The 23924-nt window shown below is 41.4% G+C and overlaps 1 protein-coding gene across 1 annotated transcript in view; it reads right to left on the minus strand.

The window, feature by feature from the left end:
• The window catches only part of ROR1 (receptor tyrosine kinase like orphan receptor 1), a 172309-nt gene that overhangs the window by 54504 nt on the left and 93881 nt on the right, over nt 1-23924 (minus strand). Inside the window, exon 2 of the mRNA XM_074875838.1 lies at nt 381-452. Coding sequence (XP_074731939.1) covers nt 381-452 — 72 coding nt within the window. The remainder of the gene's footprint in view (nt 1-380; nt 453-23924) is intronic.

Consider the following 23924-nt stretch of genomic DNA (forward strand, 5'->3'; position numbering starts at 1 on the left):
TTCCCCCTCTATTAATTTAAAGCCTCAAAATTTCATCGCAAAACACATCGAGGCAAACTGACTGCCCGATGCTTGTTAATTTTGAGTTCAAATCCTAAGATCCACCACACAAAATGTCAAGCAGTTCATAAAATAACAGAACTCACATCTTGAAATATTTTAACCACATGGAACATTTTACTGGTACAAGAAACAAACAGCATTCTCCAGAAATCACAGAACCACATGTAATTAAATGTCAAACAATCACAAGGCAAACAAGGTTTATCTTAAATGCCCCCTCACCCCTTTGCTTGCTAATTTGGCCATGTCAGGAAGAAGAATTGAGATTTTTAAATCTGATTTCACATATTTCTACTTTTTTCTGTCCACTTACTTACCTTTATCTAATTCACTTGAGATGTTCCATGATGATGTAGGCATGAAATCAGCCACAACTGATGAATTTGCTCCTGGGAAGGGAAAAATAGAAAAAAAAAAAAAAGATGCTGTTAATATATTGATTTTGTATCATCAGGAGAGTAAGAGGCATTTATAAAGTTGCTGTCACAGTAATAAAATTATTTGAAGAACAGCAGCTATTAAAATGCACTCGATGTCTGTGTTGGCAGGCTGAGACATATGGGTAGCAGAACCAGCGAAGTGGAAAAAGGCACTGGGCCAGCGCTGGGGTTTGTTTTGCAATGCTGTCACTGTGAGGCCTTGTGTTAATTAAGCAACCAATCTTCGGGATGTATTTGGCCCACCTTAAAATCTCTCCATGAGTTTTATAGAGGTAGAATGACTCTGCAGTGTTACAGCTAAGAAAAACACAAACGCTATGAGGCTGCTGAACATGTTATCTATTAACATTTACAAGCAATTTTAATCCTGCAAACCCATGTGCACAAGAAGAGACACAGTTTATGCACTGAAGTTAATAGGGCTACTTGTATGAAAAATCCTCCTACAACTCATGTAAATGCAGGCTGGAAAGACTGATCTGAACATCAGTAGCATTTTCTCATTGCTATAATATTTTTTTCCTTTTCAACAAAAAGTTGCATGGTGACTTTAGTCTTGACTTATATTTTTACCATTTTTTTAACACGCGAACAGTAAGTCTTCTGGAGGATGGTGCTGAGGGAACTGCCAGCATACTTCCTGCCTCAGCTATAGGTCATGATAAAACACCTCCCCGTATCTGAACATCGATGATTTCATCATCAAACACCCATACGAGGACTCTGGTGTGTAACTGCTGCCGTAGCACTTGCCCTGACCCAACAGGCTGCAGTGGCTGGGTGCAGTATCCATGATGAGATGGTTGTTGGGCTCCCCGAGGGTCTTTGCAAAACCCTGTTCAGCAGCGTATAAACCCATCATCACATGGTGGGAAGAGGAATTACTGTCCCCTTGCAACTGCTGACCCACATGAGCCTTAGGAGGGACTGTTTTTGGAGCGTGATCTCTCAAGAGTCAGCCCACAGGGATTAATACACACATATACAAGCTTTAGTGAGGGATGGTGGGAAGGGCGGGAAGAAGGGGTCTGCACACACATTACATGGCACAGAAATGCAGTGCGCCACCCAATTCCCTATGTCCACCCAGCCCCAGGAAACCTGACCTCGAAAAGGAGAAGAGCAACGCTGGACAGGAGTGCTATGGCACTGAACGTGGGAGAGGAGAGGGAATTTGAAATAAAAACAAGCAGTGCTCAATGCGTCAGCTCCTGATCTGAGTGAGATGCTGAAAAGACTCACTACAAATTAACACCCTGCGGCCTCATTCTGCACCCTGGCTGGACCCCTGGGGCTGGGTGATTTCACACAGTCCCATAGGCGCACAGTGAGGGTGAGCATCAGCAGGATCCCAGATGAGAACAGGAATATTTTGAAGTGTATTGTTTTTATTTTGACACCACCCCTTTAGCTTGTTCCCAGACAGCTTTTAACAAAGCAATTTCACTCACAAAACTGTGGCAGTGCCAGAAGATGCAAAGATGTTCTGCGTTTATTTGACCAGTTGGCAACTATTCTATTTCATTAAAAAATTCACGAGAAAATTGTAAACACAAAGTCATACAAATCCATGAAGCAGTTAAGTTCAGATACAGCCACTACACTTTTTATAAATATCGCCTTTCTTAAAAGCCCACCTGGTAGTACTGCTTATTTAAGACTCTGTCAAGTATTTCCAATGTAAACACTGAATTTGAAGGCATTATAACTCACCTATGGACATGGCTGCTGGCCTGTGCAGATACGCAGGGCAGAAGCCCACCGATGGGGACAAATCCTGAGCCCATGTAAAACGGCATCGCTCTGAAGTCAGCAGTGAGACCTGTTTACACAAGCTGAGATTTTGGCCCACTGGGTCCATCCCTCCTCACTCTACTTTTTTTAACAGTGGAGCTTCTTACCTAACCCAAATGTTAGGGACCACGTGGCTGACAGACCTGCAAGGTTTAAGAAAACAAAACGGATCCTGTGCAAGTATCACCTTTGTGGCAACCACAATCATCCAGGCAGCAGGACACCATGGCTGATAGTGCCCAGAATTTGCTCTGAGGCTGAAGTGGAAATGTGGGGTAGGTGACAAATAACTGGTGGGCCAAATGCAGACCAGGACCCAGTTGATGCTGGGCTGGTACCGGAGACTGGGATGCTCCATCTCCTGTGCCTCCCCTGGGCTCTTGCCCTTCCATCCCTCCTACCCCAAAAATGGGGCAGCTCCTGGAAGCCTGTGATAAAAAAATCCCTCCAAAACAGGGATGTGAGGTGCCATTGCCTCTCACACCTCCTGATGAGACCAAACAGGTTCATCTCTTATATCCACAGGGCACCAACCAAACCCATGAGCAATAGGTTATGTCATTCACACTGCTCACACACTCAAGCTTTGCACTTGACCGTATCTTTTCTGTAGGTAATATTACTTCTGTTCACCTGGAAATATTCTAGTATTAAGAGCCCACAAAGGAACTGTATTCTGCAAACAGCTAACACACATTAACCAGAATGAAAGAAAAACTACTAACAATACTATGACCAAATACAGTATTTTGTTATTTAAAACGCCAGAGTGTTCATATTAATGTTATCTTAAACAGGCTTTGAAAACATGACCATGAATCTCACAGAGCAGACATCCATCATCTGATCTACAGAAGAAAACACATTAGAAGACCGAACTTTACTATTTGTGAGAAAGCTCTCCAGGCTGGTAACTGGTAATTTTCTGATATTCCTGAACTAAAGCTGCAATTTAAGAGGAAAGCATTACTGTGCCCTTAGTTAACATTTTATTTGAATGAAAGGAACATGCAGAGCATGGGAACGCACTACCAAATCAAAGTTAATGCAGAAAACAAAAGCATCCCAGAAAAGAAGTCCATGACACGTGCATGAATTTTATTTCTAACTGCGATGACTTAGGACTGCTGTGCATGAAAGTGAGAGCAGTGATACCTCTCCTTGGAAAAACTATGTTATAACCCTCCGGCCAAATATGAGATGTGCTCCATCAGAAGGTGAGCTCCCAGCCAGCCCATGGAGAGGGATGAGTCATGAATGGGAGAAGGATCAAAGCCTCCTCTGAACAAACTTGTTCCTCCCCTGGAACCTCTTGCTCCTGCCTGAGCCGCCTCGCTCAATAACTCTGCCTCCAGGAGGAAAATGGGTTTAAAAAAACAGACTGGGAATGAGTAGGACTTTTGTCCCTTTTGGGACCCACCATGTGATAGTGGGTCAAAGAGCAGGAGCACCAAGAAGGTCCCAATGAATGCAAGACACCCACAACCTGGAGACCAGGGAGAAGGACTCAGCATCCATCACCCCATCCACACCCCCCACCTTTAAACTCCCACTAACCAATTGCTCCCTTCATCCTGTAAGTCCCATATATGGGATTTACACACAGCAACCTGTACTTGGGGCACTGGAACAGTCTTGTCCACTTGCTGTCACCATTTAAAAAAAAAAAAAAAAAAAAAGAAAAAATCTGCTTAATATTGCAGTTGGATCCTAAATAAGGAGTTTAAAAATTACTTAATTGTTAAAAATGTCCTCCTGCCCTCCTGCTTTAAATATTTGAACAATAAGATGTTTTGAAAAAACTCAACCTGAGAAATGTGATCAGCAGACAGAACCATTCTCCCGTTAAGATTTTATTTATAGATGAAATTGTTCCAGATGAATGACGAATCTTATCCTTAATACTGGAAAGATAAGTATCTGTTCAAATCTCTATCACTATTAAGAAACGTTGGTCTTAACGTTTATGAGAAATCACGACAGTCAATTATAACCCCTGTGAAAAGCCAAGTAAAGTGTATTCAAATACACTCCCCACAGAGAAGTTGGCTAACATCTGATTTTATTACCATGTTGCATAAGTGTAGAGTGAATTTCACATAAGTCAGTCCTTTTAAAGCCTTTGTGATTAAATAAACTTCAATAAGGTTTACAAAAATCTGCCTCTGAAGAAAAACTACAGAGCTAGTTCTTATCACAGGCACACACTACTGTCTCATTTTCTCACCAGAAGCAACCATTACTCAGTGCTCCAGTGTTTGTACTGTCACGGTTACAGACCCATCAAAAGGATGGGGCAGCCTCATCCCCTGGCCACAGAACCAAAAAGAGAAGATCCAGGCTCCATGCCCAGGCCAATTAATAGCTCTGTGTGATGCATTTGTAACACGAAGTAAAGAGAATATAAGTCAAAACAGGAAGAAGGCACATAACTAAGATGACACCAAACCCAGAGATGATTGAAGATTTTAATGGGGAATAAATCTGCTATATAGAAACAAAGTAGAGAGCAAAATAAGTCTAAGAATGTGGATATTCTGCTTGCAAGGCCCTACGAGCAATGCATAAAGTCTGTACAGCTGCTACACGTAGGAACGTACACATCTAGTAGAAGTGTTGCCTGGGTTAGGCTTTCTTCTCAGGTGCAGAGATGAAAATCCCAGGTCTTGCACGAACACATCTTCTTAAGGTGGAAGATATGTCTGGTTAAAACATGCAAACAAAAAATCCAAAGTGTCTTCTTAATGGGCATCCTCTGTCTTTATATCACACTAGTGGGTCATTCTATACCCTAATTATATATATAACTTTTTTTTTGTAAGTCATTTTTTTCTGATACAAATATGAACGTGAATGCAACATGTGCAATTCAGATCTCACTGTAGCATACCCAAAATAGCAAAAAGAGCAAGGAAGTATTTAGAGTAAGCAAGGAGTTAGAAGTCTGAGTAATAAGATAAACCAGTCAAAATAAATGTTTAAACTAAGTAAAAAAAGTTGTTTTCCATTTGCAAATCTCTTTCTGAAGCTCCATAAAAAGCTTGCCCCAATTGAGATTTGTTATCCTATGAAGGAATTTGCCCAAGGAAGTGATAAAACCCCAATTTCACGAGACACTAAAAACAAGATTGGGCAAGACATTACTACAGACACAAATGAGGAGCTCTCCCACGCTCTTAGGAGGGTCAAGACAGGACAACTTAACGGGAGATCTGGGCATAACTATTTTGGCCAAATCAATGATAAACTTATTTTAGCAGCAGATCTACTAGAAACATCACTGACCCTTAAGGAGGTGAATAAAAATCTTAATAGACTCTTCAGCTATCCTACTATAATGTAATATCAGGAAACCAGGAATCATAGATAAAGTTATACAGACTTAGAGCAAAACCTAATTATATTAAGTGCTCAGTATTTTTTGCTTTCCTGCACATTCCAGACCGACGCTTCATCTTTCTCTCTGTCTGGTTGCTACCTGACTGATCTCTTCCAGGATCTTCCCACAGATATGCCTCACGGCTGTTTTTCTTCTTAGTCGTATCTCCCTCATCTTCCTTTTTTGCCTTTTGCATTTTCTGTTTCACTGATCCTTTGTAAGTTCCCCACACATTTTCATCTGATCTCCCAAGATACTACGTTTTGCAATCAGCCCGTTACCAGTCTATCCACAGCCCACCCTGGAGGTGCTGAAGGAAATCTAGACATACTTTCTGCAGACTGTAATGGATACGACCCATTATTTACTAATTTTCTTGTCTAAAAATTGGCACCATCCTGAAATTTCCATAATATATACCTCAAATTTTGCTTATATCTTTAATGCATGAAAGGATTTTATTTTCATGACATCAGTATCTCTGCATGTCAGTAGACATGTCTGCATTATACAATTCTTGTGTTTCAAAAGGAGGCTGGAATCACAGAAATATCTCAGTCAGTTGAGCAAGGCAAAACTGCACGAAGACGGGAAATTATTGAGAGTGTTTCTGCTCTTCAGATACGGCAGGTGTCTCTCAAGAATATACTACCTTTAATAGTACGTCATACCACAGGTCAACAACAAACCTTCCATTGACTAGGCATGAATATAGCAATTTCAGTACCCAATGATGTGTAAAAGATACGGTGTATATATAGTCTGCAGCAAACAGTCCATGTTAAAAATACACCCCTGCAAAGAGACTCAACCTTCCATGTTCAGGTGAAGCTGCTGGCCTTTGTACCACCATTTTAAATATTTTGAAAGAGAGGAGCCTACAAATGATATGCAATAAAAACTGCTGGAGAATGGACCTTAACTAAAGATCTATCTGGTAAGCAAGATGAAATGCTGCATGATGGCAGATCTCCTTCAAATGTTTAACACCAACTAGTTAGCTTTACTCCACCTGGTTACCCTGTGGCTGAAAAAGCAAAGGCAAAGCTTATTCTGCCAAAATGTTACATAGGCAGATCCAAGAGACAAAGTTTACCAGATGATTCTCGCAGAGTTCGCAAGTGCTGCCGTGGCTGTGTAAACCAGAAACCACAATTTCTGCTGGCAGAGGACCTGCTGGAGCTCTGCAGGCCACTCCACGCACAGAAGGGCAGAGATGACACTGCATGACGCTAATAACATTCAAATGGTTAATTCTGTTCACATTCTTTCAAGCATATCTATCTGTGATTTATGTGCACTATATCATTATTGATAGCCTGGGGTGGGTTAATAATTGGCATTAGATAGGGAAATTTTCAACACCAATGAACAATTTGAGCTCTGTGGATTTCAGATATACAACACATTAATTTTCAGCTTCAAAAGTGAGACGTGCAGCAGGATGATTTCATTTTGTTCAGGACTGGAAATTGTTAGGAACTTCATTTATACCACAGCCTATTCCATCTATCAGAGCACCTCATCACTGCTACTGGCACTTTCATCAGCACGTACACAAGGACAACCTCTCTGCCTGGGAGTCTTTCTAAATGCTTCCAGCTCCCGAGGGCTAGAGATAAATTGAAGGATTAGCCCATTTATGATGCATCATCAGAAGGAATCACAGTTCCCTATTTGTGATTACATGGCAGGAAGCCAAGAGTGCTGCATGCACCTGACACCTCTGCCTTACCTCTTCTTGCAGATCTGCTCTCTTTGATGAGGATACACCAGGAAAGCTTTTGGCTCAAAGCTGGGCAGTCACTGGGGTTTCTTGTACTTACAGGATACCAGTAACACCCACCACAAAAGGTCTACTGGGGACATTAAAGATTATCCTCAAACACATTGTTCTTAAGATTTGTTCTGGAATACCAATAGGCAATATCATTAGAAAATTATGTGATTGCTACGCACTGAATATCTGCACACTCTTAAAAATACCTTTAAATGTTTTGGTAGTAGTCTAATGACCCATACAAGTCAGGGCCAACTGCAATATTTTTAGTAACTTGGTCTTCAGCTAAGGTCATATCAGTTAAAAATTATTTTCTTCTGTGGGATCAGAGCCATCTCCTGGAAGAAGAGGTTTTTAAAGGCCTTTTTTATATGCTAATACGTTAATCCTAAATTTCTAATTACTGAACTACAATTCCTTTTGATTGCAGCTATTAATTACAGATTATCATTAATGTTATATGGATTTAGAAGTCACTGTGGAATCTGGGTGCACTTTACATTGCTCTAAATTGGGTCGTTAACAGTTCCACTTAAGAAGAGCAAAACACTGCACCCTGGAGCAACCCACAGCTTTAATGACAGGGAATGAAGAAAAGAAATGGCCAGTTGGCTGAACGCCAGCATTTCATAGCTCACAGTCGAGCCTTTGTGCTTATGAACTGTAGAAATGTGGCTACAATGGCACTTCAACGCACGCACGTCAACCAGACATGAACCTCAGGCGCGTGAGCCTAGCACAGATAATGCTCTGCCCGGTGTTCCTGGGACCAGCCCTGCTCAGGTGGACCCAGCATGATCCTGCCCTGCACAAAGTCACGGGATCTCTACCTTTCTCTAGGGAGAATTATTTGTACTCTGCTCAATCTTAAACACAAGGGATGTGGAGGCAAGATACTGGAGGAACACATCGTTTTCTTGCCCATAAAGGCAGGTTTTATTGGACACGGATATCACAGAGTCTGGTTGTTCTTCAGTAGTAAAAATCCTGGAAGGCAGCACAGCACAGCTCTTTGTCATGCAGACCTACAAAGGCTGGGAATTTGCATAATAAATGCAAATTTCCCATCTCTTCAAACCTACCTAAAATAATACTGGATTTTTTTCCATGCCCTGAGCTATTCTCTTCTGAGCAACTCAGACTGGCGGAAAAACAGAAGAGAAAGTGGAAGTGGGAATCACACAAAGGAAAATGGATGACTGCAGCAGAAAAAAGCAAAACACTAACAGTGGCTGCAAGAAATTACTGGATGGTTAGTCTGGGGCAAGAGGACGTGACAAGAAACAGAGGAGTCACAAAAACCCATCACAGTATCAAGAGGGCAGGAAGATGGAGAAAGACGTCCCAGGGCACTGTTAAGTGGAGATGTTTCAACGCCAGGAATGGTGAGGAAGGGAGGATGGAAGGAGGCAACGTTCTTTGTTAGGCACTTTCTGGGGGCAACATTGTGGCAGCAACATCTGAATTGCCTGAAATGGAGGTTTCCCTAACAACCCTCCCAGCTTCAGGTCCTGACTCTGACAAGTGCCAAGATCCCTCCAAGTGAAGAGAAGAGCCTCTCTTGCAAAGCCTAGATGTCCTTGCGACTCCTAGAGATCCACAGCTGACACTTGCTTTCCTGAAGGCATCAATGCCATGCACAAGCTTTTCTGGGGGCCTGCCCCTCTACCAACACAACATCCACACAGGTTCCCATTTATTTATCTCACGAAACAGCAGACTGAGCAGCGCCCACAAGCGCACGGTTGGGATAGAAGTGTTTGCAGACGAAGGATGAAGTGCCTGGACAGGGCTTTGCATTGCACCTGCTTGCTTGTCCCTGGCTTCCATCAGTGCCACTGCACTAAATCCACCCGTAAAAGCTTTAAAGAAGGCAAACCCAGCCAAGTACAGGGAGGGCAAACAAGAAATCATTTACATCCACCATAAATCGCAGCACATCGTAACTCCTTGCACCTCAGCACTTGAGGGCCAGAAATGATTGAAATGGATAAGGCTACTAGCAATCTACAATTAAACCCTTATAACTTGTGAAGAAAATTACAGTAGAAGTCTGCCATGTGCAAATTCATTATTATTTTTTGAGCTCGATAATTATTTTTGTTGCAGTGAGGAAAAATGTACCCGTGTCAGCTCATGAATTAATGAACGGTCCTGAAACAATTACTTCTTAAATACACAGAAGTCTCCCTAGTGTAAACACGCTCCATTTTATACCATATCCTCTTGGTACAAGGCATACATTGCAACATGACTTATTGGCTGCGTATGATGAAACAGTAAATGTTGCACGTTTGACGGCTTCAACCTCATGCCTAGGATTTTACATGGGTTGATGTTGATTAATGTACAAACTGCCAAATTTATAAAGAGGCTGAAACACAAGGATACACTGTGAAACGTATGCTAATAGAGCACAATTTATATAAAAAGGGGGGAATGTAAATATTTAACTGATGCCAGAGCTGGATGCTTTGGCCAAGTTGGGACTGAGCTACATTGATTGTTCAAGAGGAACTTACACCCTGGTCTAAACCCACACAAGCCTGATCTCAGACAGGCTTAAAGTCTGTACATTTTAGAAGGCAGATTTAAAACTTAATTTCTTCTGCTAAAAGGCTGGGGTTTTTTAATTTTCCTTGAAGTCAACCAGACGACACTTGTGAGTAAGAGCTGATCAGCGTGCGTGTGGAGAACTGGGCTTAGCTCAGGTCTCAGCTGGGAGCACTAAGAGAAGTGAGATCCTGACCCAGATCCCTCCATCTCCAGCGCATGCAGGCACAGCATCCTCGAGAGACCAAAACCAAACCAAGGCCCTCCAGCCAATTTGCGTTTATTAGCAGGCTCAAGGGAAGGCAAGGTCTCTCAGAGGTGAAGACTGACCTCCCTTTTCATGGCTCCAGGTTGGGTTTCAGACACAATGGTGACACAACGCAGGCACGTCTGTCCTTGTCCTGCCCCTGTGGGACTCCAGATGAGGGCTGTCCACACGCTAGCTAACAAAAGCAATTATATAGGCAATTAGTCTGCACAAAAGGGTTACATCAATGCTTCAGAGGTTTATTTTTAATCCCTTTATTGCTGGGATGAGTTAATGTACTGATCGAGCCACAGTTACAATTTACTTACTATAGGAAAGTTTCCTTAATCCAAGATTCATCAGTATCTCCTGGATTCAGATACTCTCTAATATCAAGAAAAATTAAATCCAAACTTAACAATAGGACCAAATTTATTTTCACTGCTACTTTTTGGGGGATCTGCAAATTGTTTCATCAGTGGCTTAAGCATGTTCTTGTACTAGATTTTCCATGATTTCAACAGATGCAGAATTATGCAAAATTCAGGGGCTAGTGAACATCCCATCATGGGCATGCAGACTTCATGCAAGCCTCATGCTGGCAGCTTAATAACAGGCACCAAACCCAAAGGTTTGATGAAGTCAATCTCCTGAATCCTTAAATTATGCAGCAATCCTTATGCACTTTACCAAGCACAGTCAGGACTAAAGAAATGGTCGGTGCAAAAGAGCCACTTCTAAACAACACAACTAAGACTTAGCAAAATGTCTGTAGTCTTCGTGACCCCGTAATGGCTTTGCCACAAAAAAAAAACAGTCTCTAAAAGTTAATAGCCTGTACGATAGGAAACCAACAGGAGCAGGGCAAAGTTGGCTTGTTCAGTCTTAACTGCTTTTGCAGCCACTGAAGCCTCATGGAAGGATAAACCACTGATGATTTTTTTATTAGCTCAACAAACAAGAAGCTCGGCATTTGATGCAATGCTACTGCAGATCTACAGAGATTATGTTTCAAAGTCGTGGCAACTGCCATACTTTAAGAAACTAGTTAACTTGGAAATGGATATAGGTTTTCTCTGAAAGGCAAGGCAATCCAAATAAACACGCTGAGCACAGTACATCCAGATGAAGTTCCAGTGGACCAACTGCTTGCCTAGTAGCTGCAAACCGCACAGCTGCGCAAAGGTTTTTCATTGCTGTTCCTAATTTCTTGTTCTTCAGGCCAAAGGACTGCAGTAATATCAAGCTCAGCAGGTGATAAGAGCAAGTGTCTGCCAAAGTAAGCCCAAGCACACAGATTCTGCTGAGTTCAAATGAGCACATACTTATTACAGGGCTAAATTTGACTAGTGGGTTCATTAACATTAGTCAGCTCTGATAGCATCCAGACACACTTGAACTATTTTGTACAGACTATCAAGGAAAACACAGTTTCTCCTTGAAAGTTTCGAAGCAAGCTTTCAGGGAAACTGAAACAGCAGAATGTCCTGTAGCCTTCTCATTAGTTTTGTACCTAGTTTTTACAGAATGCTCCTCCCATTTTTCTCCCCTCATCTGTAATTAGTTCCCCAAAACACTCCTTGTGCTCAAGCCAAATTTTTCTGCTTGTTTAATTTTTCAAGTCTCCTGAAGTTCATTCACAGGTCCCTTCCTCACTACACCAGGAGCTACACCCTCTGTTTTGTCCCACTTCTCAGCTCTGACCATCTTGCACGTGACTCCCTTTTACCAAAACAAAGCAAGTCTTGATGCTACCAAAGGGGCTTCTGAATGAATGATGGAGAGAGACCATGCACAACTACAGTTTTGGTCTCTTGAGAGGTGGCTGCAGTTTTGGGAGGAGGGTTCCTGCCTGAGAGATACAGAACACTGATCGCACAAAGTCTAAACACTCCATCAGTGATATGAGAAATATGTGGAAATACTTATTTTTTATTCTGGCAGATTATCTTATCATTTTCATGATTCTGGTCAAATATCACAATCTACCACCTGTTTAGTTTAGATTAAAATGCTGAAGTAATCAAACTCCTTACCCTGTGGCTGTACAAGTCTAAAAACTTTCCACTATTTAATACATGGATGCTTGAGGAATATTTGAACCTAATCCAGACTTCACTGAGATACCTGGAAAATCCAGCATCAATTAATGATTTTGGATAATGTTTCAGGTTTGTGCATGTCTTTAATCCTCCTGAAACACTGCACTGCCAAGCTGTGTATTTTCTTACCCAGATTCCCAAATTAATTGACTTGGACAGTGGGATTGTGTGCTGCTGTTAGTCATGCTGTTTTCGTAAAGCCAGGGATAGCAGATTATAGCATTACAATAATCTTTAAAAAATTTAGCTATTAAAGACTCAGAAGGGGTGCAACAGAAGGAAGAGAAGAGACTTTCTGTGGGTTACCTGATTTGATAATGACATTATACATAGTGATCTCAGTCCAATTCCCAGCAGCCAAACACCCCTGTCACAGAAAGCTCAAGTAGCAGACACAGTAACCCTCTTGGCAAGTCCAAGAGCCAAAGGACTGAATTTCTCTCTCTCCCAGCGAGTGATCTCTCAGTGCCAGTACTCCTCTGGGATATTATGAGCTCAGCCTGGAGGGACCATGAACTTCAGGTTAGTCCTAAACTTGGAAATGGGGCAAATCTCACTATTCTCACAGGAATCCAAATTGAAAATGTTCTCCATTAAGACAAAAGCAGGATAAAAACAACCTGCAATAGGAGGCATGTTCACAAAGAGGTGTGAATAGACCAGAACTGGATTCAACAGAGAGATGTATCTTGGGTAAAGTGATCAAATTCCTTCTGCCACGTTGAGGGCCACTGAGACGGTACGAAGAAACATCTTATCTCTCAGTGCAAACTTAGACAAACCGTAAATATCAATCATGCGAAAGTGTCTTTTTTCACCACATTTCTCAGCAAATCGCGTCTTGTTTGAAATGCCTGGGCTTGGTATGCCGAAGGCGGGAATTCTCAGAAGATGTGGTTCTCTCCAAACCACAGAGCAAATCATGCCCTGTGATTTTGGTTTCCTTGCATTACTGGCTTAAAGCTTTGAAACCATTTAATACGTATACATATATATAAGCACAGAGACACATGTGTGCACACACAACTAAGCAGATACAGATTTTGGATTCAGATACAAAATCCTGCACACGCAGTGTCACATCACGGACAGCACAACCCAAACATCTCACCTGTGATGAATTTCACAGCAGAAATCACAGCACAATATTCACTGAGAAGCATTTCTTGTGGTGATTGATGTAATTTTGTTCTGCCTCAGGCCTTCTGTTTTAACAAACCAAACTGCTCGCTGATGTACCAGGCAGTGGCACACACAGCTCCGGTCATGGGCTTTAAAGGCAGCTGGGGGAAGGTACACATCCAAGTGCCTTGGACACTATCTGAGGCAAGGTGTTAATTCCCAGAGTTCTCTGACACCAGGAATCCAGGAGCTACGGGGGGTGCAGACATGGAAAACAGATGCAGCGTGAACCATCAGGGGTAAATACCTGCTCAAGTCACTCCCTGAACAAAACGGTTATGAAATCTTGCAGACAATGAGGAACCCTGAAGTCCTGCCTGGTGGCCAGAAGCTCTGACTACTAATAAAGTGCATTTCAATTACATGACTGATGCAGAAAAACAGTGTGGACATTTTTACTAAGCAAAGCTTTGTCACTGCTCCTTCAAGCTAAAATTGGTTGAAAACAAGGAGTTACTGCACCAAACTTTATCCACTTCTACCTGAGCCCTTCAACGACAGCGTTAGCCTGGAGTTTTAGTAACCTGCTCTGTCGTATCCAAAGCAACAAATGCAATTCTTATTTCCACTGATGAACAGAACCTCTATTATAGCCCTTCCAGGATGGGATTAATTATTAAACATGCTTGTGCATTTGTGCGCGGCTTTACACTAATTTAAAGCTGAGGCACAGGGATAGAAATGAGTGCTAATTTGTCTTGCAGTAGAGTGTGTGAATTCAAGAGACTCATCTAGAAATAGCTGACGTTAGGTGACAGAGGTCCTCTCTGTGCAAGCCTAATGAAGAGCAAGGACGAGCAAAACTAGCCTTCTGTGATACCTGGACATTCCACTTCCCAGCTTTGCCTCACAAGAAAGAAACCAAACTTCTCTGAACATTTTACTGGGTTTAAACATGTAACAAACTCACTTAACAAATGCAATCGGAGATGAGCCTAACATCCTTATATCTTGCATACTTTATATCGGCCCAAAGATTTACTTCCCAGGCACGAGAGGAGACAGAGATGGTGAACGGGATGAGGCTGTAAATTTTCCAGCCTTGCAAGATGTCTCCCTTTGTATCTAGAGACCCTTAAGTGTGGCAGGGGAAAAGAAAAGCTGTACAATCATTGCATTTATACACTGCGCGGCACACACCGTGGCACCTGAAAGAGACTGCTGCCTTCTCAGAACCAAAAAGCTAATTTATTTTTCTGGGAAACCTCCAGACGTTAGCACAGCTGACCTTCTGGGGTCAGGGACACCCCACACCTCGCCAGGTCTGCATGTATTGCCATGAGCTCTTCCGCTGGAGGCTCCTGTCCATATCCATACGTCGCTTCCCAGTTCTGGGAGGGTTCCCACTGTGGTCAAGGGAGTTCTGACTAACAAAGATAAATAAAGGACTGCCCAAAGCTTTCAGGATTTGGCTTACTTAGCGCCATTATACTTGACATTGTGCCAGGCAAGGAGAACTCGATCTCTGCTCCAAGTGGATAAACACTGCACTGCAGACACAGGAGTCTTGGAGATCTCAGCATGTATTTATGTAAAGCAGTGCAGGTGGGTTTACTTTTCAAATAAATAAATACAAAAATACTTCATAATACTTGGAAGTCAGCAGAGAACAGTGTGGTGGAATTAGTTTCTCATGTACTGGGTTGAGAAGAAAGTCCCAGCGGTACCAAGTGTCACTGCTAAAGGGTAAGAGCCAGGCTAGACAGAGGTCACCGAGGGAAGCGGGAGATTCCCCTACACTGGGCACTTAAACGCAGAGCAAAACCAACATGCAGTATTAGAAAAGAGAAATTTTCCCATGTACGCAAAAGCACATATTTGATTTGAGTAGGAACTTTTCCTTAACAATTAACTCAACAGCAAATTAATATCTGTATGTCCCCTACCCCTACTGCAGCCCCATCAAAATGACTGTCTAGTGACACTGGGATCAAACACAGAAATCAAGGAACATGCTGAAATTTTAACCATTACCATTATCACTTGATTATGCTACTACCTTTATTCTATGAACTCCAGGGAAATCAGTGTGGTTTTTCAAGAGGCACTTGGTCTCACTTGTGCTTCCATTGAAGTCAACAGTAAAGCTGCTGTTGAATTAGGAAATGCTGAGCACTTTTGAAAGCTGCACAAGTGGATGAAAAGTGCCTTACAAAGCTATTAGCTCACAACCGCTCTACAAGTTACAAGCAATGAAAATAAAGAAAGCAAAGTAAAAGCAAAGAAAGGGGTAGAAATGTTTGAAAGCCCTTCTAAACCATCACATGCTGATTGCCTGCAGTCCCTTTCATCTGCCCACAATGTACTGAAGGCCACTTCATCATGGCCTAGGTTTTAATTAAGTTTAATGTTTATTTGCACGCGCTAGGTATATCATAATTCAGGAGAGGGAAAAAAAACCCTGCTCCGCAGCCACCAGAGTCACCTTACTGAAGTTTATGGAACCTAAATAGTTGGCACTTTTGCAGACTGCAGACATAAAATAAGGCTGGGACTGATTGAACTGGAATAGGTCTTGCGGGCAGGCTCGCAGCCCCTTGACTTAGACTGATTGTTGGTTTGGAGCTTTCTTGTAGGTGAAAAACCTCCCGGGCCAAACGGGGTCAGCCCATGAACATGGCATTCTCTGGCCCATAAACTCTGACTGACCTAAAAGACACAACTTAGATTTCACGGAGCGCCGCGTTACCAGAAATCAGCAGCAGACACCGATCCAGGGCACTCCGTGATGGCGAGCACAAGCCAGCGTGGCCAACCCCGCTCCGCAGGGCTGTGTGAAACCCAATGCCACGGTGTTTGTCAGTGGCACCTTGATAAACTGCAGGACCCTACAGATTATGAGCTCTTACAAGCAACTCAGACATGCTGAACATTTTACCTAACTCAAATACTGAGGAGAAGAATTACATAACTTAGAGATTTGCTTTGGCACAGGGCGAGGACACTGTGGCACCGTTTGTGTGTACTCAGCAATTTTAGAATCCAAGGATTTCTCCGCGTTGCATGCTTGGAGATCTAATAAGAGCACTCTGCGCAGTTTCTGGCTGGTTAGAAAGCAGACAAATGAGAAAAATGAAGACTTTTGTTTTTACTAGGCTGTCAGTTAACATTTAGCAGTATGGCTCAAGTTCCCTTTTAAAGGGTGCTGTGCTCCATCCTGGCTATTATGTGAAAAATGACACAAGGTGCTGTTATTTAAGCAGTAAGTCAGCCCCTAATGACCTTTTATACACAAACATTTGTATTCTTCAAAAGGCGAACATGGAAGGACAGGAATGAAGGAAATCTCCCTTTAGACAACTGAACTAGACTTCCAGCAGCTAGTGTACACACAGCAGTATTAGAGCTCCACACTACTTGATTAGCAGCCCAAAAACATTTATCCACTTAAAGATTCTGCCTTCATTTCCTCAGTTTTAGGGAACCATGATTCAAAGTGCTGTTCTTTGCAAACACTGATGGCTAAGACTGGCTTTAAGATGTACAGTGGTTGGACCATAAGGATATCCATAGTTATACCCAGGCTAACATAGACACAGGGTTTGATCCAAAAGGGAGCGGAAACGGTGCTTGACTTCACCACTGAATTACTCCCTTCACTCAGCTCTGACAGGAGACATATATGGCATTACTGCAGAAAGAGAAGTGAAAATACAGCACTCTTTGCTGTCCAAAAAAGAGAAAGAAAGGATGGATTTAAGGAAGTAATTTCAAACACAGGGAGCTGTTGTACAAGAGCAATTATGAAGACTATTGCCTCGTGCTCATCTTCACCCTAAAATAATAAGGTCCTTAAGTAAAACCAGACACTGGACTGAGGGTTTTATAGTCTCTTCTCCATGTACTACTGGAGCAGAGACAGCTGGTGGGACAGAGAGGGAAGATCGGTAATGAAGCATGCATTAAGTCACATGGTGCAGTTTCTGAAAAACCCTAGACATAGGCATTTTTTTTGTTGAAAAAGGTCAGGGGGAAAAAAAGAAAGAGAAAAAGAGAAAGAAAGCTAATCCTTGAAAAATAATCTTCCAAATAAACAGAGCAGCCTATGGAGAAAGGATCGACACACTGTTTGGAGGGAACCAGTAGAGACAGCTTGAGAATGATCCTTTCTTTAACAGTATGTGACCCCCTCACCTTGATTCTCTCTCTACTAATCATTGACTCTGTCTTTGACAGGGTCATAAAAAAGGCAAATACTAGATTAAATAAAAATGGTACCTTGAAGAAAATGGAGATGAGACCCATAGCAAAATGGTAATTTCATCAAGAGTATCTGCCCAGCTCTGTTTGATTACAGTCAACTTGGAGGTAACACTCTTCAGGAGCTGTGATTCTGGTTTCTATGTCTGCATAAGCAGTTCTTACACAAAGAAAACTTTACATCTGTGGACACCACATTTAGATTAACAAGTCAAAAACGGCATCTAGATATAAAACATCAAAGCGAAATGTATGAAGGCAGTTTACATGCATGAGTGGAAAACTGAGGAGACAAAGCCTTAGCCCCGCTTGCAAACTGGACCATCGTTTCACATAAAAATAGCTCAGGTACTTGCATGCTAAGCTGGAATATAAGTCTACATCTCAAAACACACTTCTGAAGGACTGATACAGAGGCTGCAGTTACAGAAAAATATCTTAAAATATCCTTCCATAGTCCCATCGTACTTTGACAATCTGATTGTACAGTTACTAACACAAGCTATTAGGAATATGTATTTTAAGCCCTGGATAAAATAGCTAGCATTTCTGTCTCGCTTTCCTACTGCATATTTCTATACATTCAGAAACATGGTGAGTGATACAAAGAATAAGCATTAAAATGGTAATTGTATGTAAGTCATCTAAAGAGAGGGGAAAAAAAAAACCAAACAGTAACAACAGGTCCAAAAGGTTGAGTGATAATTGCAAATCTAAGCAAAGAAGATCTAGTTGAAGATGAGAAGGAAAGAAAGAAAAGCCACCTGCAACCCAGATCACTCATCTTTTGTGCCAACTGCCTGATCTTTAAATTTAATCAGTAGTGACTGCTCAAAGCCCTGCACAGTCAAAGCACCAAGTCCACTATAGAGATATCTGGCACCCTTATTCCACAGCAAAGATGATTTATAACTTTGCTTTGTAATATTGCACCCTTGGAGCACTGTGTATTTTGAAACCCTTCATAATGAGCTTATTTTGGGGTGAAATTCTCGTAATGCTAGTTGGCAAAAGTTTAAACTGAAAATCTTTAAAGGTATTCAACTTTTAAAAGATTTACTATGAACATAATAGCAAATATGGTTGGTATCAGGAGCCAAAGACCTTTTTTTCAGCCTAGAGAGAGTAAGTAGTCTGTTGTTTCTTACATCTGGAACAGTAGTAATCTATTCCTTAAGCCTGAGCAATCAAATTACTCTAATTTTCTGTTGTCTTGGCTTGAATAAATATTTTCAAGACAAGTTATGTTAAAAATATGCACACACTGACTGTACAGTTAAATGTGCTTAACATCTGTGCTGCAGTTTAGTGTGGCAAGTTGGAAAGGTATCCCAATGGAAAGGGACTTTAAAAAAATCAATCAGTTTCCATTTGGATTAATAACCTACTGAAGAATAAGTATTGTAAAAATTTTTTAAAAAAGGAGGGGAAGAACTTAAATTAAAAATATAGAAATAAGGGGGAAATTATAAAAAAATTAGAAGGAATAAAAGGAAGGCTAGAATTCCTGTGGCAGCTTGCACAGGAACAAATCTCAAAGGGATGGCAGGCTGCAAGAAACACAACCTTTAGTCATTTCACAAGATTCAGAGCTGCCCTGGCCAGGCTGAGTGGGCAACCAGGGGAAAACAAAAGAAAGTGAGAAAAATATTAGGGGTTTTCTGCCTCTAGAATCCCCTCATAGCCCTTGCAAGTCTCACCATGGGAGGAAGCTATGTGGATTACAGTTATTCACTAGTTTATTTGAAAAAAATGGAAGACTGGTCTCTCTCATACTATCAAGTATTGAAAACTTCTGAAATGTTGACTGGAAAACCCAGGGGCAATTATTATAATTATTTCTGGCAAAAAGCACCAGGAAAATGCTCCCACTTTTACATGCAGATTCACTGAACAATCTAATGGGTGATGAAGGGAAAGCACAGTTTGTATTTTTGGAAACCTACATTAACAAAATCAAACACATTCTGCAAGACTTCTGCCTGAGGAACAAGCCTGTGTACCTACCAGCATAGTGGATGTGGGTAAAACTGTAAAATTTTGGATCAAAGCCCCATGTGCTGCTCATTTTTTCCTCTGCATCAGTGACAGGGGTTGACAAGCATTTCTTAAACTATAACAGTACTTGCAGTTTTAAACAGGTCTTCTAAAAGAGAAGTTATTTTTCATTTACAAGGCACCACTTACATTCCAGCCCAACATAAGGAAGAAAATGAAGGCACTTCATTCTTTTTCACTAAAGCAGTTTTTCCTTTCCATGCCTTTTTCCCCCCAAGTACTGCAATATTAGGACACGCAGAGTAGATCTGGTATGAAGGTCTTTTTCAAGTAATTGTCTTTCATCATTTTTCACTTTAAGAAATAAACATCTGGTATTGCTTTCCCTTAACGGGCAATGTTTGGTGTAGTGGGAAGCTCTGGGTATAAATGAAGATGTGTATATCTGTAGACATTTATTCCAGCTGTTCAGTTAAAACAAAAAAAAAAAAAGTTGCTGTTCTTCTTTCCTCCTAAAATCTAAAAACTGATTTGAAATTACAGTATTTTGAATGTTAATGCCCTCTTCTGCACTCTGAGTCAGAAGTTTGCACCCCCATCAGAATTTCAAGCTCTTTCCTACGAGCACAAATGTAGTGGTTTTGCTTTCAGGGAAAATTGCCTTCTGTACAAGCACAGCATTTAAGCAAAATAGCAGGAAACCCAAAATAACACTGCAGTAGGGATACTCCTCATTCATCTATTTGCTGCTGTACAGATGCAGGTTCCCAGTGCCTCAAAGCCCGGCTGAGCTCGGCCGCTCTGCAGCAGGGCAGAGGGAGGGGATGTGGAAACTCCAGAGCTGCACAGCTTTCTATCTCCTTTGAAGAGAGAATTATGTCTGTTGAGATAGAGTGTAATTGATGTTGAAAATGCATGTGTGCTAATAAATTAATATCACAGCAAACTCGAATTACAGGATTTATGGCAATGCAATATAGTCCGTTTGGTAAACAGATCTGAAGTACAGACGATTTGGGAGGATAAGAAATACAGAAGCTTGGTTTGCTTCCAGCCGAGGAGATTAATGTCAATATTTAAGAAAGCACCAATTTGCTTGCACAGGAAAAGGAAAAAAATTCAGACATCTGAAACAAAATATTGGATTGTCTCGGTGCTAGAGGATTATCCAAATATAGTAAAATTTCACTGCGCTGCTCTTTATGTGTTTGAGACCATCAGATATCACGTAACTGCCCCTTCCAGCACTATTCTTTGGGAAAAACAAGTGAGATTGGAGAACCTGGTTCTTATTTTTCAGACAAAGGACAATTCTCCGGCGTCAAAGCTGCTCAGCTCTGAGGCAGAGCATCCCACTCCTGCACACCCATAGCTCATAACTCATCTTGACGGCTGTGAGGCAGGGTTTGATAACCATTTTAAATGGTTCATGCCACAGAGAAATGCCGTTCAACATCATTTAAAGTAAGTTCTTCCTGAGGTGTGAGGTTTTTTGCAGAAGAACAGGAGCCCCAGCCTCATCTTATGTATTCCCTGAAGCACAGATGAAGAGGAAGGTGAAAGTGAGAAGACCTTTCCTTTCCCTTCTCCAGCAGGAAGACACCCACCATAAAGAACCTGCCATGGCCTTTTATCAGTCACCAAAGTCCCTTTTTATGCTCCCTCTCCCCGAAAGCAGACTCTCTGGGACACTCAGATCAATGTAATACATTTTACTATGGAAGGAGCAACTCAGAATACTTTAAATGTATCCATCCTTGTAATTCCTTAGACATACTCCGAAAGGTCAAAGGTTGAAAGCCAGTTCTTTGAAAAGAGTCCCATATTACTGAACTTTTAAAGGAATCTTAACAGGAATGTTAATTACTCAGAGTCGCGCATGACACACTTGGCATGCCAAGTGCCCAGTAAAACTTTAACAAAAAAGCCTCAAATCCATTTTTCCTGAACGCATTTCAGGGCCCAGTTCAGCAGACTGCTTAAGCACATGAGTAACTAATAAGACTTAACTATGTGCTTAGATACTCTACTGAAAGAGAGGCTCATGGTCCATATCATAAAGGGACTAGAACTACAAAACCCCCAGTCCAAAACGCCAAGGATACCAGGTGAACCTGAGTCCCTGAGCTCTAAAGGAAGAGTTAGTGTGAATTCCTGTCTATCTGTACCTGTTTTATGAACATCTCACAGTATATTTGTTATGAAAATGCACCATGTTAATTGAAAATGTTAACATACAGTCCTTTTCCCTGTCTGATAAAAATGTTCTATTCATCCATTAAAATAACTGTCGGTGAGAAGAGGCAAAATTCTGCATCAGTCTTTGAAAGTACATTGTAACCTGATCTCATCAAGTGATTACTTACAAAGGATGGCAAAAGACATGATTTATTTTGAGCATCATTAAAATCTAACATACTGAAATAGCGCACCAATAATTTCTGGATTTACCCACACACTAAACTTTTATTAAGCCCATGTGTGAATGCATGAGTGCTGCTTCTGAGTATCCATGGACCTTCTCAACCTGTAACTGCAGTGACACAAATGGTGAATGTATTTCTTCCAACATTTTTCACATTTATAGATTTGGGTTATTTCTAAATTCTTGTTTATGTAAAAAAATATTGATTATAGCAGAACTTAAGATAGTTTGTCCAAAAAGTTCCAATTTAAATTCCTTTTCCATTAACAATGCAAATTTTTCTTTTTTGGAGAAAGAAACCATGTATATCTAAGGAATGTTTTCACCATGTAATCAACATACCTTGAAAAGGCTTGAAGTTTCCTCAAGGTGTATCAGTAAAAGCAGACAAAACATCCCTTAGTTATTTTTCCAGAAGATGGCCTGAAATTTGCATTGCAGTAAATCCCAAATGCCAGTGCAGTCGTGCTTATCCTCCTTTTCAAGTGAAGCCAACAAGGAAACTTGGAAGACCTTTTGCTAGACAGTCTTTGCCCTCTGCTTCCCTCCCCTAGCTTTGAACGTAGGATTATCAGAATGTGTCCAGTGAATTAATGAAATGATGGCACAAGCAAAAACAGTGTCTTCAGTTGAAAAATAACTTGCAAAAAATGAAGGGAAACAGCACCATAAGGTGAAATGTGTTGTTACAGACGATTTCACAGGGAAACCCTTGGTATGTGCTGTACTTGACTGGAGGCTGGGAATCAGATATTCATATATAATTACTTTATTTCAGACCTTTTGGTTCTAAATGCTGCTAGTGGGATGTTGGTTCCCCGTGAACATGAGGTAAATGTGGAAAACTAGGTGCCACAGCAGTAGCCCCATCCAGGAGCACTGAGCAAGGCCGCACAGATGTAGACACCCTTTTTTGACTAGGAAGATGCCCCAATTAAATCACATGTCTTAAAGCAGGAAAATGGGGGAGCAGGTTGATGTTGGGACCCTCACAATATTGCTTTGGCTCATCCTTGGTAGGTGGAAATTGCCCACCTCTCGGACACAGCGTATCGCTCGTTATGGACATGGGGCCTGTATCCGTGTGGACAAAAGGAGTATTTAGATTCCTGCTTCCATGTGCTGATGACCACACAGGATTATAACAAAATTTGTCAGGTGTTAATATCTCTTTGCTTTGGCTTCACTTCCCAGCTGCCCCAGCTCCTCCACGTTATCACCACCCAGTAAATCCCCCACAGCTCCTCTGCGATACCTACTCCCCTTCAGATATCAAAATTATATCCCACAGCACTCCCTCTCTCTCCCTTCAGGCATACTCTGACACTTACACTTCCAGCCCCGAGTGCATGTTTATCACTCTTATTTCTTGTTGGACCTCATATATCCTAAGGCTTTTATTCTCAGACACAAAGAAGCAAGAATCAAGTAAAAGACATTTTACAGGTTTTCTCCAAGTAGGTTTCTAAAGAACTTGCCTGTCTATACCGAGCACGTGACTTGGCTGAACAGTAAGTACCACTATAAATACCACAAATTAAATGGTAACTAAAGAGGAAAGATGCACTGATTACTTATCTCTGTTTAATTCACTATTCCTGCAGTTGTCTGTTACTCTCCCCTTTCATATCACTTCATCATATGTTATGTTCATGATATGTTTCCATCAGTTATATTTCTGCTACCCCAGCAAACAGTCAGTGAAGTACTTTGAATTGCACCATTCTCAAATTTATAATTAGAAATATTTTAATCGCCCTC

The sequence above is a fragment of the Strix uralensis genome, chromosome 8, assembly GCF_047716275.1.
Source record: "Strix uralensis isolate ZFMK-TIS-50842 chromosome 8, bStrUra1, whole genome shotgun sequence".
Classification (NCBI taxonomy): Eukaryota; Metazoa; Chordata; class Aves; order Strigiformes; family Strigidae; genus Strix; species Strix uralensis.